The sequence below is a fragment of the Mirounga leonina genome, unplaced genomic scaffold (assembly GCF_011800145.1).
Source record: "Mirounga leonina isolate KUSES-001 unplaced genomic scaffold, KU_Mleo_1.0 Mir_173, whole genome shotgun sequence".
Classification (NCBI taxonomy): Eukaryota; Metazoa; Chordata; class Mammalia; order Carnivora; family Phocidae; genus Mirounga; species Mirounga leonina.
In genome coordinates, this window is record NW_023270447.1 from 81986198 (window position 1) to 82002722 (window position 16525).

Sequence of the window (16525 nt, forward strand, 5' to 3'; positions counted from 1 at the left end):
ACATGCTGGTCCTCTGTGAGGCCCACCATCCACTGAGCCCCAGCATGGCCCTTATCATCTCTGTGGCCCTGGGCATGGGCCCCCTGCGAGCACATCGCCTACTTGGTCCTGCCCCGATGCCCTTCCTCCTGGAGGTCTTTATTCATCCCCCAGACAGAGGCGATGCCACCCTCCTCCAAACCCTGCTGGCACGTTGCTGGTAGCCCTACTACATCTTCAACTGCAGGAGCGGGGTGAGGGGGGCTGTTGCAATAATTCACCACACCGGTGTTTCTCAGCCTTGGCACACATGACACTTGGGGCCAGCTAATTCTTTGCTGTGGGGCCACCCTGTGCATTCATTATAGGACGCTTAGCAGCATCCCCACTAGAAGCCAGTAGCACCACCAGCCTCGGGGTGACAGCCAAACCTTTCTCCAGATACTGCCAAATGTCCCTTGGAGGACAAAGTTGCCTTCCGTGGGGAACCACAGGGCCAGGCTGCTGAGGGCAGAGTGTGTCCCATACCTCGGCCATTCCCTTCGGGGCCAGCCCCATGCCTAGCCCAGGTGGGTGAATGTGGGTTAAATCCAGTGTCAGTGTGTGCCTGTGTCTCTAGAAAGTTCTGGAGAGAGGGAGGGAGCTCTAGGTCTAGACTGAGAAAAAAGAGTGTGCTGGGAAGGACAGTCACAGCCCCCAGGTCCTTCTAGATATTCACAGCAACCTCCCCTCCCTGCCCTGGGTCAGGATGGACCAGCCTCTCCCTCCAAGATGCCGTCCTGGCTGGATGCTGCCCAGCGGCCATGGTACCTGGATCCAGCGGTCATTGCGGTTCTCATTCTGCGGGCAGATGGTCAGCTTGCAGCCGGCCTTCGTGGCCAGCTCCGCCACGGCATCCACAAAATATGTGTTGTTCCTCACACTGTGGACAAGCCCAGGGAGTGTGGCTCAGAACAGAGCCAGGTGTGGAGACCAGAGGGGCCACCAGGGTCTGAAGGACACCCATGCCCCCCCTCCCACACTCACCGGCACACGTATACCTCCAGGGGCGGTAGGGTGCTGGGCGTCATAATCCAGGGTGCCACACGAAACACCACGGTGTCGGTGAAGATTGGGGACTCAGAGAAATCCTACAGGGGAAGATGGGCAGAAGGACAAGAGCACTGGCCTTGGAGTCCAGAGGCCCGGCTGAGCCCGCTGACATCTCGTTTCTAGAAGGGCAGCAGCGGGGTGGTCGAAAGGTCTGGGGTCCTCCACGCTGGTGGTGCCCCTCTCTCCCAGGGAGGGAGCCCTCTCTTACCCTCTTTGCCCCGGCCACCCCTCACCTCGTTGGAGTCGTCCAGCAGGGTGACATGGAAGGAGACGAGCCCCGTGAAGCTGGCATCAGGGAACGAGAGACCCTCCACAAAGAAGCGTTCCTCGTCCCCATGGAAGCGGGGCACCTCGTAGGACACCTTGTCCTGGCCCAGCACGTGCCTGTAGGACTTGCATGAGTCTTCAGGACCTGGGAGGGGATGGGACGGGACGGCTGTGACCCCCAAGTGGGCCCGCAGAGCATGAGGGTGCAGGAGGAGCTGGGCCAACCTCACCGAAACCCCTCAAGACAGACAGGCAGCCCTAGCCTCTGCCCTCCCACCAGCGAAGGAGAGAAGATGCTTGATGCCCAGTGTGGGCAAGGCCAGGGGAAAGGCCCTTCCTTTCTAAGATGGCTGTTCAGACCTGCTGGGGACAACTCGGCAGCATCTCACAAAGTAAGGTCTACTCCTAATGAGCAATCCCGCTTCTAGATGTCTTTGCTGCGAATACACGTACGAGGGTGTTCACTGGCTGTTCATTCATTGAACAAGTATTTACTGAGCACCTGCTCTGCACCTGGGAGGCCTGGTTCTAGGCTCAGGATGCAGCCGTGAGTAATGCCCCTGCCCTCAAGGAAGCTATACTGTGATCAGACCAGAGCACTGCAAACAGCTGCATGCTCAGGGGAGTGGATAAGTTACAGCACACCCGTGCTTTGGGATACCACACCGCGGTGGAAGAGAATGAGGCAGAGCTGCATAAATACAGGAAGGAATGTCAGGTATCATTCAACAGAAGAAAGTGTTTGGAAAGCAGGATATGTGCACACACACGTGCATGCACATTTAATGCATCCAGAGAAAAGTCGGGAAGGACCCGTAGCAAATCGTTAACAGTGAACTCATTTTAAAGAGTCAGGTTTAGGGGTAGGGAGGGGGAACTCTCATTTTTTACCTTATATACTTCTATGTTGTTTGATCTTTTTTTTTTTTTAATGTTTTTAAAAGATTTATTTTAGAGAGAGGGCACGTGTGAGTGGGGGTGGGGCAGAGAGCAGAGGGAGAGAGAGAATCCCAAGCAAACTCCCTGCTGAGCGTGGAGCCCAATGTGGGGCTCGATCTCAGGACCCTGAGATCACGACCTGAGCTGAAACCAAGAGTCAGATGCCCAATCCACTGTGCCACCCAGATGCCCCTTGTTTGAGCTTTTTTAAAATGAGCATTTTATCACTTATGTGCATTTGTATCTTTAAGATTTTTTTTATTTATTTATTTGAGACAGAGAGAATGAGAGAGAGAGAGCACATGAGAGGGGGGAGGGTCAGAGGCAGAAGCAGGCTCCCCGCCGAGCGGGGAGCCCGATGCGGGACTCGATCCAGGGACTCCAGGATCATGACCTGAGCCGAAGGCAGTCGCTTAACCAACTGAGCCACCCAGGCGCCCCATTTGTATCTTTAAAAGGGATTTTATGTTAGGGGCGCCTGGGTGGCTCAGTCTGTTAAGCATCTGCTCAGGTCACGATTCTGGGGTCCTGGGATCGAGCCCCATATTGGGCTCCCTGCTGGGTGGGAAGCCTGCTTCTCCCTCTCCCACTCCCCCTGCTTGTGTTCCCTCTCTCGCTGTGTCTCCCTCTGTCAAATAAATAAATAACATCTTGAAAAAAAAAAGGGGATTTTATGTCCTTGCTCATACTATGGTTCTGTGGAGCAATAGTCCGTGGTTTTGGGGGGTGATGCACGCTGAATTCTGCAGGGGCACTAAGCCCCATGTCTGGGAGTGGTTTTACAATACTTGAACAAACAACAGATGAAGCAAGAGAAGCAAAACAGTGGTCATTGTTGAATCTGAGTGCCTGGCATACAGGGGTTTGTCACTATTCTCTCTACTTTTGTGTGTGTTTGAAAGTTTTGATAATAAGAATTTCTGAACATTCTTAAAATATATTTTTAAATATATTGTTTAAAGATTTTATTTATTTGAGAGAGAGAGAGCACGAGCAGGGGGAGGGGTAGAGGGAGAGGAAGAAGCAGACTCCCCGCTGAGCAGGGAGCCTGACACGGAGATCAATTCCAGGACCCTGAGAAAACGACCTGAGCTGAAGGCAGCCGCTTAACTGACGGAGCCACCCAGGCGCCCCTAGATATATTTTAATTCATCCAATCAAACAGCCTTGGGTCATGGCTGTGCGGGGATGCCAGCCCGCCTGTTTCAGAGTTCCCCCAGCTGACCCTGCTTCCTCTGACCCTCCAGGCAGGCTGGAAGCCAGAGCAGAGCCTGCCCTCCGGCCCAAGATGGGGAAACTGAGGCCTCCCAGCAGTGGGAGCAGGGGGAGGGGATGAGCATGAACTCACCACAGGCGTGGAAGACCCGTGCCCACTTGGCGTCATAGCTGGAAGTGTGGAGGATAAGTTTGTGGTCATCAAAGAGGGCGGCGGGGCCTTGGGTCTTCAGGACCATGACAGACATGTCTTCCAGGTCTGTGGAGCCAGGCAGGGGTGGCAGCTCAGGGGGCCCGCGACACTCCGCGTCTTCTCCTCCTGCCCACCACACCACCCCCCTCTCCAAGGGCAGAGGGCGCCAAGACCCGGGTCTCTGAGCCCCAGCTCTGCCCACCCTGTGAAAACACTGGAAACCGTCAAGAGCAAAGCATAAGGACGTCCGTAAGCGTGTGCCATGTGAATACGTCATACCCTCTCCCGCCTCCACTCCCTCACCTGCCCAGAGCAATGGGAAATACAGAGCAGCCAGCCCCGTGCCTGGGGACAGGTGAGAAGTGTGGGGCCGCCCGGGCGGCGTGCTGGGGAGAGTCTGCTCTCAGGGCAAGCGTCACTCTCTGTTGACATCGGGCAGGCCCCTCCCTCCCTGAGCCTCAGCGCTCCCCAATCTGAAACGAGGGACAGATGTGCCCCCTTTCGGAGCAGCTGTGCCCACCCACGCATAAAGCCCCCGGCCCGCACCCCGGGATATTACTGCGGCCTCCCTCACGGGGCTGTTGCATGCAGTGTGGGACTGACTTAGAACATGGGGCGTCCTGAAATGAGTCACGGGTGCCTGGTGGGAGGCTGGATCTGGGGTGCAGATAGGAAGCTTTGGATCTTCCACAGACAGGCTGGGAGGGGTTAGCTGCCAGCCTGAGGCAGGTTTTGAGCAACATCAAAGTGTGTCCAGGAGCTGGAACTTTGGCCCCCGATGCTCCCTTCAATGCTACCTGCAGGGTGGCTGAGTGGTGACCCTGGGCACCCCCTCACCTTGCAGGCAGTGCACATGCCGGTCACGGTTGTCCTGGTCATTGCAGTTCAGATCATCCCTATCGCAGTTCACCAGCAGGATGGCTCCATACCCGCCAGGCCCCCAGACCCAATCCCGCTGCCAATGGCAAAGCATAGCTGGTGATGGGGCTCGGACCCGTCCTGTGCCCCCCCCCAGGCCAGCCTCCTGACCCCGTCTCTTCCTCTTCGCCCTCCCTGTGAGGACAAGTCCACTCTCACGGAAGCACTTCCTGCACCAGATACTGCAGTGGCTCCCGATTGCCCACACCAGCAAGTCGAAACTACACCGAGGTCTCTCATGGCCAACTGCAATGAGTCTCCAGCCAATGTCCTATTTCTCAATGGGCAACTTCCTGATTATAGATCCATTCCCAGCTCCAGGCCTTGTCTCCCACTCTTCCCTCCACCTGGAATGCCTTCCCTCTTGCATTGCTTTAGAACCTAGCTCAAGTGGACTTCAAAGGAAGTCTTCCTTGCTCATGCAGCCCATCTTGACCTTCTGCTCTGAACTCCCAATGCGTTCAGTGCCACCACAGTTCAGCCCAAAGTTCTTTAAAAGTCTCATACTTGGTAGAGTTCCCCTTTCACCTAGATCAGAAGGTTGGCACACCAGGGCCAGGGGCCACTTCTGGCCCACTGCCTGTTTTTGTAAATAAAGTTTTATTGGAATAGTCACATCCATTGTATTGACCATAGCTCTTTCACACTACAATGGCAGAATTGAATAGTTGCAACAGAAACACTTTGCAATGCCTAAAATATTTACTATCTCACTTTTACAGAAAAAGTTTCCTGACCCCTGACCTAGACTGAAATTCCAGAAGGACTTTTCCCCACAAAGCAAGGCCTAGCCCAGGCCTGGGGATGTATATATTTGATAATTCTTGGTAATAATTTTTCTCCTGGTGAAAGAAGATCCCCAGCCATGCCGGGCTCCCATTTGGCTCTCCTGACCTCAGCAGCAGCTAGGAGGCAGGGGCATTCCTGTAATGTCTTTGCCCCTCTTAACCCAGCCTAGGTCAACTCCAAACTCCATGCCCCTTTCTGGGCCCAGGTTGAATCGCCCTACCTTGTCCACAAAGCTGCTATTCTGCCTGCCCTCACAGTTCAGGTCACAATCCAGAGCAATGTCTGCAAGGGGAGGATAGAGAGTAAGTCATTATGGGGTTCCCAGGAGTCCAGCACAAGTCCAACAATGTACATTTTGCCTCTAACAATGCCTTCTACAGACAGAGCATCTTCAACTTTCTTGCTAAGTGCTCTGCAGGTGTTTGTACCCATGCAAACTCCCACCCACCATCAAGGAGCTCCCCAGTTCCACATCCTTGGCAATGCTGAGTTAAGCATCTTTCCATTTAGGTTCTGATCACTGGGGCTTTCTCTTCTGTGAATTGCTTGTTCATATTTTTTGCCTATTTCCGTTAGTTTGTCTTTTTTTCCTATTGATTGGAGTTCTCCATAACCTTTATGTACCGAGTCAGCCATATACATTGCAAATTTCTTCTCCCAGTTCATATTTTGACTTTTTCTTCCCTTTTTGTTTAAAGTAAGCTCTGTGCCCAATGTGGGGCTTGAACTCATGACCCTGAGATCAAGATTCATTTGCTCTGTGGACTGAGCCAGCCAGGCGGCCCCATAGTTTGACCTTTTACTTGTCCTCTGTTGTATAAAAGTTCTAAAATTTAATACAGTTGAATTTATCATTGCCCTATCTTCAAGTTCACTGATCCTCTCTCTAGCTGTGTCAAGTCTACCAAGACAACCCACTAAGAACATTTTTTTTTTACCTGTTACCATGATTTTTAGTTCTAGCATTTCCATTTGACACCTTATAGTTTTCAGCTCTCTGTTGAAATTCCCCATCTGTTAATTCATGTTATCTACCTTTTCCTTTAATGTACTAATCAATCTGAGTTATAGTGCATGGAATTTATATACAATTTGTGGACAATTGGCACAAAAAACTTAAGGTGGAAAAAGCAAGGTCCAGTTCCAGGCCTAGAGTATGTCTCCCTTTCGCTTACAAAAGGGGAGTATACAGGTATTCCTGTGTCCACCTGCACAAGCATAGTAGATCTCTAGAAGAATGCTAGGCTTGGGGAACTGGAAGTCTTCGGTTGGGAGAAAGGGAGGTTTACTTTTCAATATATATACTCCTTTATACCACTTGAATTTTTTAAATGTACGCTTATTTTAATTTTTAAAATAAAATGAATTGATGTTTATAAAAAGACTCTTGTTCCTTGTCATTCCCAACCACCCCCCACCCTTGGCCCAAGCCCTAGCATGACCCCCAACTTACCAACACAGGTGAGGTAGAGCACCGCATAGGCCAGGGGCAGGGGCTCATGGCTGGAGTGGTAGGAAATCTGCACCTGTAGAGAAATGGGGCCAGAGTCAAGCCAGCTGAAGCCAACAGCCCCCACCCCAAAGGACAGGTCTTGGGGGATCTGGCAGGAAAGAGAAAGGGTCTCAGGAATCTCTGTTCACTGCAATTGAGTTTACCAACCCAGCTCCTCCATTAGTCTCTGTGCCATTTATTTTTCCATGCCCTGCTTGGCCCATCTGTAAAATGGGAACAATTTGTGAGGGATTCCCTAGAGACTTGGGTCCCAGGGCTGCCAATGATTACCATGTGATTTGGACAAACCCCTGCTCCCCTTTGGATCTCTGCTTTGCCACTTGTTAAAAAAGGTCTCTTGGCCACAGAGCTTTGCCACTTGACGGGGCAGGGTTTAGGGACCTTCTCTTATCTGTGGGATTCAGCCAGGCCTGGACTTGAGGCCAGCACCTCTGGGTTCTGTGACCTTGGCCAAGGTCCCTCACCTTTCTGACCTGATCTGGTTTCCTCATCTGCAGAACAGAAAACATACAAAACCCTATGGCCCACAGAGGATTTTAGTGCTGCTTAGAAACAATGCATGTACAAGACTGACCCCATGGGCAGGGCCCCAGACACGCTGGCTATTGCTAACAGAGGGCAGAGCTGGTGCTGCTCTGGGGTCCTGTTCCGGATCTACCACTTGTGACTATCCTGGGAAGAGTCACTTGTCCTCTCCGGGCCTCAATATCCCCTGCTATAGAGGGATAATAATAGTCCCTACCCCAAAGGGTTGATTGTAGGCTGTGACCATCAAAGAAGGAAGGCGGGTGACATGCTCAGCGCTGTCCTTGGCTACAGCAAGCCCCAGTAGCTGTTAAAGGCTGGGCTGACTGTGACTGATGAGAATACAGTTCAAGGCCCATGGATCAAAGCCCCTTTGGCCCACGGCCCTCCCCTTACATGTTCCCTCTTGATGGGGGTCCCTCAGCTCTGCCAGAAGGCTCAGGATCTTATAGAGGCCATTCACTCCTCAGTGCTGGGAGCCCCTATATCCTGCAATCACTGACACCCAACTGTCAAGCCTGAGCAATGATGCTGGCCTCAGGCATACAGTTACCCGGATCTAGGCCAAAGGTGGGGGAAGGGCAGACACCCCGACCCTCCTCAATCCCTCTGGTCTTTGGCATCCACACAGCCCTGACTTGGCAGGGCACCCAGGAGGGGTCCCTTACTCGCTGGCTGGTCCTCTTGCCCTGTCCCGGGGACTCTGTCCTGAACCTTACCGACTCTGCTACTCACTAGATGGGGTGACTTCGGGTAAGCCACCCCCCTTCTCGTTCTCAGTTTCCTTCTCTGTAAAATGAGTTCATTTACCTGTCCACCTGCGTCACAGAGCTCAGTGGAGGGGCTCATCTCAGACACACGGATGGGAAAAGACGAGGGGGTGATGAAGGGAAACTGCCGCCCAGGTGTCAGCCCGGTCTGTGTAGAATTCTAGCTCTCTAACTCATTGGCTCTGTGGCCTGGACACAGTTACTCTGAACCTTGGTGGCCCCACCTATGGAATGGGGATCAGACCCCGCCTCTCTGAGCTGTTGCGAGGGCTGTATGAGGTCATGGCTGCCCAGGGCGTGGCGTATGATCGGTGGTCCTTAAAAGGTCAGTTTCCTACAACACTGCTCCTGGCATGAAGCGGGAACCTGCCCATACGACAAGGCCTGCTTCCCCTCACCCCTTTAAGGGGGCATCACCTGGGCCAAGCTCCAGGGCCACCCCATTTCGCCCTCTTGTAATGCCCCCTTGCTCTAAGGTCAGAACCCTGCCTACAGCTGGGGCTTGTTAAACTCACCCTTGGTGGCTGAATGAGCAGAGAGGTGAGGAGGGGGAGTTACGTGCCTCTGAGAAGGGAAGGGGGTCAGGGAGAGAGTGGATTAGGAGGTGAGGCACCCAGTACAAGGGGGTCTCCCAGGCACTGGCATCCCCCCATCTCTGCTTTCTGTCCATTCGGAGTGGCAGAGATCACTTAATCAACCCTCAGCCTGCAGAAAAGTGGGGACACCTCCCTTCACTGGGGTCTTGGGAAACAAGAAAAGCAGCAAATGTTGGCTCATGTTCCACCCCACACCAACACCAAGAGGAAAGGTGCTGTGATCACCCGCATTTTACAGATGGGGAAACCGAGGCCCAGAGGGCTGATGTGATTTGCCAGCAGACACACAGTTTATGTCTGTAAGTTGCAGGGCTGGCCGGTTCCGGGAGCGGGTACTTACCCAACATGCTACCCTGCCATCTGGGTAAATAGAGGGTGCCGGACCTTGTGGAGTTAGATCACTGCCCCACAAGCCCCCCCCCCCCCGCCCCGCCCAGACCAGGGGACCTGCTCACATGACTGTCATTGAGGTCGTTGCTGGGAGAGTTCATGACCACGATGATCTCCAACCCCGTATCAAAGTGCCACCGCCTGGTGTCCGCGCGCTCCCGGCCCCTCTCCACACTAGGAGAGATGTAGATGTCCACGCCAGGGGTCCCATAGACCTCGAACATCTCTGTGCCCTCAGGTACCGATCTGGGAAGGACAAGAAGCCATGGGAAGTGCTAGAGGGGGGCAATACTTGTTCAGATGCTTGAGCTTTGGCTCAAACTCTTGCTTCCTCCAGGAAGCCTTCCCTGACCACCCCAAGCCTCTCAGATCCCCAACAGCAAGCTCCTGGGAGTGAAGCCTGGACCCTACCCAAATGCATACACAGTCTCACATTCCAAGGTTCTGTGTTTATTAACACTTCCCTTTTGAGTTATTTTAACTCCCCACAAAACTGCAAGCTCTTTGCAAGTTAGGACCCAGTTGAGTGCTTTATAACCCCCCGGTGCCGAGCTGGGCACAAGGAGCTCAGTGGACATCAGCCTGCAAATGGACCCCACTGCAGTTCTGAGCGTGGCTTTAAGAAGAGCAGTCTCCCCTCAAAGTCCCAGGGCATCCTTCTTTAGCGGGCGAGATGTTCTTGGGGTCTTCCCTAGGGAGGGGTAGTAAATATTGTGGAGGGCCTACTATGTGCCAGGCGCCTTGTATTTCCCAGCTCCTTTTATTCTTATCAGTCTGCAAAGCAAGTGGTATGTATCATCTCCATCGCAAAGGTGAGAAACTGAGGCTCAGAGAGATCAAGTATCAAGCCCGAGGTCACACGGCATGTGACACAGAGCCCATGCTTCTCTGTGGCACTGCAGTGTCACCTGGGAAACTGGGCCAGATTCAGTCAAACAACCGTGCATTATTTAGACGGTGAAAAAGCCTATGTCATTCAGCCCTGGGACTGCGTTTCCCCATCCCCTCCGGTTAGTCTGGGAGTCATGTTTGAAGTCAGTCTGTTCACACCTCTGATTGTCTGTGGGGTGCCCAGGGTGCCCACTGTGCCCAGAAGCATTGCCAGACTGAGGCAGATACACCCCACTGCTCTCTCCACTGCCCCAGAACCTTCCATCCCACCAGGGAGTTAAAAACAGCCCTGCCCAGGGCAGCCCGATGGGACTTACGGTCAGGAAGTCAGTGGTCAGTGGAATCCCATGTAGGGAGAAGCCACTGTGAGCCAGAGGGACCAGAAGGCTTCCTGGAGGAAGCAGCACACACGTGTGCCTGGGGGATAACAGGAGCTGACATTTGTCGAGCTTTTGCTATATGCCAGTCCTGTGTGCAGTTCTTAGGTCCTATTACATCATGTAACCCTCTCAATAAACCTAGGAGACGCAGACTACATTGTCTCCCTTTTTACAGATGGGGAAACTGAGATTAATTAAACTGTCCAAGGTCACGGAGCTAGTAAGTGGCAGGACTGGGATCCCAACCCAGGCCTTCTGGTTCCTGAGTCCATATTCTCACCTACCACCTCCCCAAGAGTAATCACAATAATCAGAGCCCCCCAGGTCCCCATCCCCTGCACGCTCACCAGGGCAGGCCTGGCTAAGCCCTTCCAACCAGCATTCATTTCATCCTCCCTGTGGCCCTGGGAGGAGGGGATTATTACTCCCACTTACACATGGGGAAACAGAGGCTCAGGATGGGCAAGAGACTTCCCCAAGGTTGCACAGCAGGCAATTCGACTCCCAGCCCTTTTCCTTTCCCTGCTCCACTTGGAGGAGAGCAGACCTCCTTCAATATACCCTCTTCACTCCTCCACCGGCAGGGTTCTGATACTTCTCAAAGTGGCTTTTTTTTTATAAATAAAGAAATAAGCCAAACCCAAGCGCCACATCATTAGGCGGGTCCCAGTCCTGGGCGTGGCCCTCCCAGGCGTCCTCACCAGCAGGGATGGGCCACCCACCTGCTTCTCCTCCCAAGCAGGGCTGCTAGATTTAGCAAACAAAAATAGAGAACACCTAGTTGGACTCGGACTTCAGATAAACAACAAATAATTATTTTAGTCTAAGGATGTCCCATGTGATATTTGGGACATGCTTACACTAAAAATATATATATATATATATATTAATTGTTTATCTGGATTTCAAATTTAACTAGGCATCCTGGATTTTATCTGGCAACCCTATTCCCAAAACCTGTAATTTCCAGGGCTGGTGGTGCCCTCTGTCCTGTTGTGCTCTGGGTGTGTGGGCCAGCCCATCATGGGACATAAAGAACCTGGACAGAGAGGTATGCGGGCCCAGTGACAGAGAAAGACAGAGACATGGGGCGCCTGGGTGGCTCAGTCGTTAAGCGTCTGCCTTCGGCTCAGGTCATGATCCCAGGGTCCTGGGATCGAGCCCCGCATCGGGCTCCCTGCTCGGCGGGAGGCCTGCTTCTCCCTCTCCCTCTCCCCCCGCTTGTGTTCCCTCGCTTGCTGTATCGCTCTCTGTCAAATAAATAAGTAAAATCTTTAAAAAAAAAAGAAAGAGACAGAGAGAGACAAAGAGATATAGAAAAACCCAGAGAGATGGAGAGCCAGAAAGACACATGGAAATCGACTGGGTATGAAGAGCCCCCCTCCACCCCAGGGAGCACCCTCAGCCCCACTCCCTGAGTTATCTGGCCTCCAGCTCCCCAGGAAGTTTATAAACTTCTCATGAAACTCCCCCCAACCCCAAGTTGCTGCTTGGATCCCGGGTGCCCACGAGCTGGAGGTGAGCAACTTGATGGTCCTCCCGGTATGGAACCCCACCCAGCTCCCCAGCCCCAGCCCCAGCCCCTGCGTTTGGGGTATCTCAGCCCAGTTCCCTTGCATCTCCCTGTTTGGGGCGCCAGGGATCTCTGATGAAGATCCCTTCAGGCCCGGGGGGAAGAAGCCAAGATCTCAGTGGTGCCAGGACCAGAGTCAAGAGTCAGGTTCTAGACTGGGTTGGGTCGCACATTAGACAGGTGACAGTGAATAAATCACCTAGCCTCCCTACAAAGTGGAATGATGACACTCACCTGGTCAACCTCATGGGCAATTGTAAGGCTCAGATGTAATAATGGGAAAGGCTTGGAAAACCACCCAACCAAGATGGGGGAAGGGGGTTCTTCAAGTAAATTAGGAAGCAGGAAATGGGCAGACGGGGGCAGGTTGAGAGGATGGGCTGAGGGGGCTGGGGGCAGCTTCCTGGAGGGAGGCAGGGGAACCAAGGACAAGGAGACACGTCCGAGGGGAAGGCATTTTCATAGGGGAGCCTTAGGAGGTCAAGGGTAAACTCAGGCTGTGATGGGGAGCCAGCGAAGGTTCTTAATCAGGAGGGGCAACACCTTGGAGCTGAGGTGAGGGGGTTAAGCCTGTGGGTGCTGGGCCCCGGCAGGCTGGGTTCAAATCCCAGCCCTACCACCCACTAGGTGTGTGACCTTGAGAGAGACACTTGGCCTCCCTCTGCCTCTGTGTCTCTGCTTATAAAGTGGAGAAGATTAAAGGAGACAGTGTGTGTAAACGTTGCAGATGAGTGAAAGTTAGAGGCACCTGAACCCATGCCTCACTTCACTCCAGGGAAACTGAGGCCCAGAAGAGAAGGGACTAGAAGGTAGGGCTCCAGACTCCCGGTCCAGTGCTCATGCCCCATCAGGGAAGCTGTGAGGAAGATCAAAAGGTGGCTGCTGGGAGAAGAGCCTGCATCAGGTACAGGAGGGTCTGGATTTCCCATCCTGTGGAGAGCAGGGGAAGAAGCCAGAGGCTCAGAGTTCAAAGTTTCCTCCAGCCAGGCCACTCTGAGCTGCCAGCATGCTGCTCTAGACCATGCCCCAGCCCTGGGGACTTTGGGCTTTCCCCCACTGAGGCTGTCCATGCATGGGACAGTCCGAGGCCCTTCTCCACACTGAGCAGCTCTGGCCAGCCTGGGGGCCCAGCTGCTCTGGAGGCCCTACCAGCCTAGATGATGAAGGGGCGTAAAGCATGCTACGGTGACCAACAGTTCTGTTTTGCCGGAGACGGGGTGTGTCCTGGGGTATAGGACTTCCAGTGCTAAAAACCCAGCAGGTCTTGGGCAAACCAGGACAGGTAGGCGCCCTCACGGTGGCCAACCTCAGACCTGCTGATTGAAAATGCAGAGTCCAGATCGAGCTGTGCTGCCGGCAGGGTCCCCGGAACCTGTCCTTCAAGCCACACTGATGCCCAGTGACGTCTGAGAGCCATGGCTAAGGGTGGGCTGTCTCCCCAGGCAGCGTGGGAAGGACTCAGGGTGAGCCAAGCCTCTCCTAGGAATCAACACAAGTCAGGTCTTCCTTTATGCTCTGTGTCACCCCTTCAATGGTGAGGATGATGACAGTGACAATGGTGACAAAGTATCCCCACAGCTACACAGTGTCGGTCCTGTTATCTCTGCTGTACAGATGAGGGAGCAGGCCCAGAGATGACAGGTGATTTGCCCAGAGTCACACAGCTGGCCAGTGACAGAGCTGGGACTCAGAGCCGGCTCTGTCCCCTGCTCCCCTGCAAACCCAAACCCATCCTCTCCTTTCATGGGCTCAGGGCCTTGGCCTCTGGGAAAACGAAACCAGACATTCCAGAGCCGAAAAACTGATGGGAAAGCCCTTTGTGGCTGAAAACAGACAGGTTGACAAGATGACCACCATGGTCCCCACCCACGTGGCCCACGAGGACAGAGCAGACCAAGGCCCAGACAGCTCAGGCTCTGGGTGGCAGTACCGGCTGCCCCTCCCTGTCCATCGAGGTCCCCAGATCCCAAGTCCTCTGGCCTCACCATCACCAGGCTCAGAAGATCACTGTCCCTCCTCAGTCTCACATTCTTTCTGCCCCTGAGAAACGGTGGCCCCATGAACCCTTTTCCTAAAGCCCAGATCATTAGGAGAGTTGACGATGCATCAGCCTCCCAGGGCCCTGTCTGCCCAGGCAGGTCAACATACATGGCACAAGCTGGTGGAGGCAGGCAGAGAGCCCTGCAACCCGCTGGTCTATGCCAGCCTCTTCAGGCCACATGAGGGGAAACTGAGGCCCAGGAAGGAGCAGAAAATGGCTCAAGACGAGATAGAAAAGGACGGCAGAGCTAGGACTAAAACTCAGGGATCCTAGCCCCCAGGTGCCCTCTGCCTTTTCACTCCATTGACCTGCCGCCACTGAGCAAGAGGTGACAGGAGTTGTTGGCCTGTCCAACTAGGGCAGTGGTTTTCAACCCTGGCTGCGCATCCATCCCTAGGGTGTGGCTCAGCACACCCATGTGTCTCCCTTCCTACCCTTTCCCCCTACAAACCCCTGCTCAGGAAAGCAAAGCCCCCTTACCAAGTCAGGGCTGTCTCCAACTCAACGGAAGGCAAGAAGACAGGGTTTAGTCCATCGCCACAGACAGTGCCCCAGTGGTCTGGTTGGTGTCCTTCCCCCAGAAAACCTGTCCCGACTGCTCAGCTTATGTTAATTTCTCTGTTCTCATCGCCTCCTTCTCCCAGTGGGGTTCAGAGGTTGTGCCCATCTTGTGGATGGCAGGTTTGGGGACACTTGAGGCTGTCCAAAGGGCCAGGACAGAGCCTTAAAATGATGATGATGATGATGATGATGGTGGTGGTGGTGGTGGTGGTGGCAGTTACCATGATGGAATGTCCGCCACATGCCAGGTATGGCCTATGTGCTCTACACACACACAATCTCATTCAATCCTCCTCAGGGTCCCCTGAAGTGAAGGTCAAAGTGTTTGGGTTGCAGCTTGGCTCCGCCGCTCCTCATGGGCTGTGTGACATGGGGCAAGCTACTCAACCTCTCTGTTCCTCCGTTTTCTCATCTATAAATGGGGATGATGATAGTTCCCCCCCCCATCATAGAATTGTGAGAATTAGTTACTAAACATCAAGGTTTCGGGCGGCACCTGCTATGGAGCAGTCTCTAAGTATCATTGCTGATAGGGCTGTGTCCATCCTACAGGTGAAGGAACAGACTTCAAGAAGTTAAATGACTTTCCCGAAGTCTGACGGCAGCTAAGTCACGGCGCCAGGACTGAGCCAACACATTCATTCTCCTTTCCCTTGTTGGCCCACAGCGTGAGCACCTAGGATTGCGGAGTCACGACATCTCCAAGCTGGAAGGGACCATAGAGCTAACCCGGTCCCTTTCCCCTCGCAAGACAGGAATCCTTCCACAAAAGGTGAGGTAGTCCAGCCTCTGATAGAACTCTGAAGGGACAGGATTCTCAGAGAGTGGGGACCAGGCGTCCCTGTTCACCATTGTGTCCCCATGCCCAGTCCACACTAGACCCCAAAGAAATACTTGATGAACGTGTGAACGGATGAACTAGCAGCCCCCCCCTTCCCCAAGGTGGTCCGGTCATAGAGGCCCAAGAATCCTTCATTTGAGGGTGCCTGAGGCTCTGCTCTGCACCCTGTGCCTGTCCCCCCAACAGCCTCCTCTGCGAACCCCAACATGGCACATCCATTCACATAACCCCAAGACACTGCTGCCTTTGCCTCTGGTGGCCCCAGCTTGTCCTCCATCCTCTAAGGAAGCTCTGCAGGGGAGGACCCGGCCCTGAGTTTCCTGGGGCAGGTCAAACTGGAAGCACATCTGCCCGACGGGCATGAGGCAGCTGACGCAGGTGAGTCACGGCCATGGGCACACAGCACTGAAGGAGGGGGTGGCGCCAGGCAGCATGGACACCTTCCTCCCTTGTCACTCCTCCTGGCACAGCCTCCGTGCCCCCTCCTCCAAATCTCCTTCCTACTTCTCACTGCCCACCCACCGTCAACCAGGCTTTAGCTACCAGTGCCTAGCTGGGCTAGGCCTGCTCCAGACTTGGTTCCCTCCCATGACCAGCCCCTCACCTCTTCTTATCTAATGCTCTGGGACCAACCCCATCTCTGCTTCCGACTAAGTTCACTCCAGTTTTTAAAGTCTTAGTCTGGGATACTGGTCCTCAACTGGGATTGATTTTTTCCCCCCACAGGGCACGTTTGGCAATGTCTGGAGACATTTTTGGCTGTCACAAGTGGGTGTGTGCCACAGGCATCTGGTGAGTAGAAGCCAAGGCTCTGCTCAGCATCTCGCAGTGCACAACCTCCGCAACGGGGAATTATCATCAGTAGTGCTGAGGTTTTGAAACCCGGTCTGAGGAGAGGGTGGGAGACCAGTGACGAGGGTGACGAGGGAATGGTGACACAGTTCTGCCTTCTCTTGTCCCTGTCCCCTGACTACCTGTATCCTCAGCTCAGCCTTGGAGCTGGGTCCCCTGGAGACTCCCCAAAAAGCTAATTAGCCAGCTCCCCAGTGGTT

At 53.8% G+C, this 16525-nt stretch overlaps 1 protein-coding gene across 1 annotated transcript in view; it reads right to left on the reverse strand.

Annotated features, from left to right (window-relative positions):
* Positions 1 to 16525, reverse strand: part of PADI3 (peptidyl arginine deiminase 3) — a 30852-nt gene that overhangs the window by 13263 nt on the left and 1064 nt on the right. The window contains exons 2-9 of the mRNA XM_035019666.1: positions 9252 to 9432; positions 6846 to 6918; positions 5613 to 5674; positions 4523 to 4640; positions 3626 to 3751; positions 1305 to 1483; positions 1006 to 1109; positions 790 to 901 (exon numbers count right to left, since the gene is read on the reverse strand). Coding sequence (XP_034875557.1) covers positions 790 to 901; positions 1006 to 1109; positions 1305 to 1483; positions 3626 to 3751; positions 4523 to 4640; positions 5613 to 5674; positions 6846 to 6918; positions 9252 to 9432 — 955 coding nt within the window. The remainder of the gene's footprint in view (positions 1 to 789; positions 902 to 1005; positions 1110 to 1304; positions 1484 to 3625; positions 3752 to 4522; positions 4641 to 5612; positions 5675 to 6845; positions 6919 to 9251; positions 9433 to 16525) is intronic.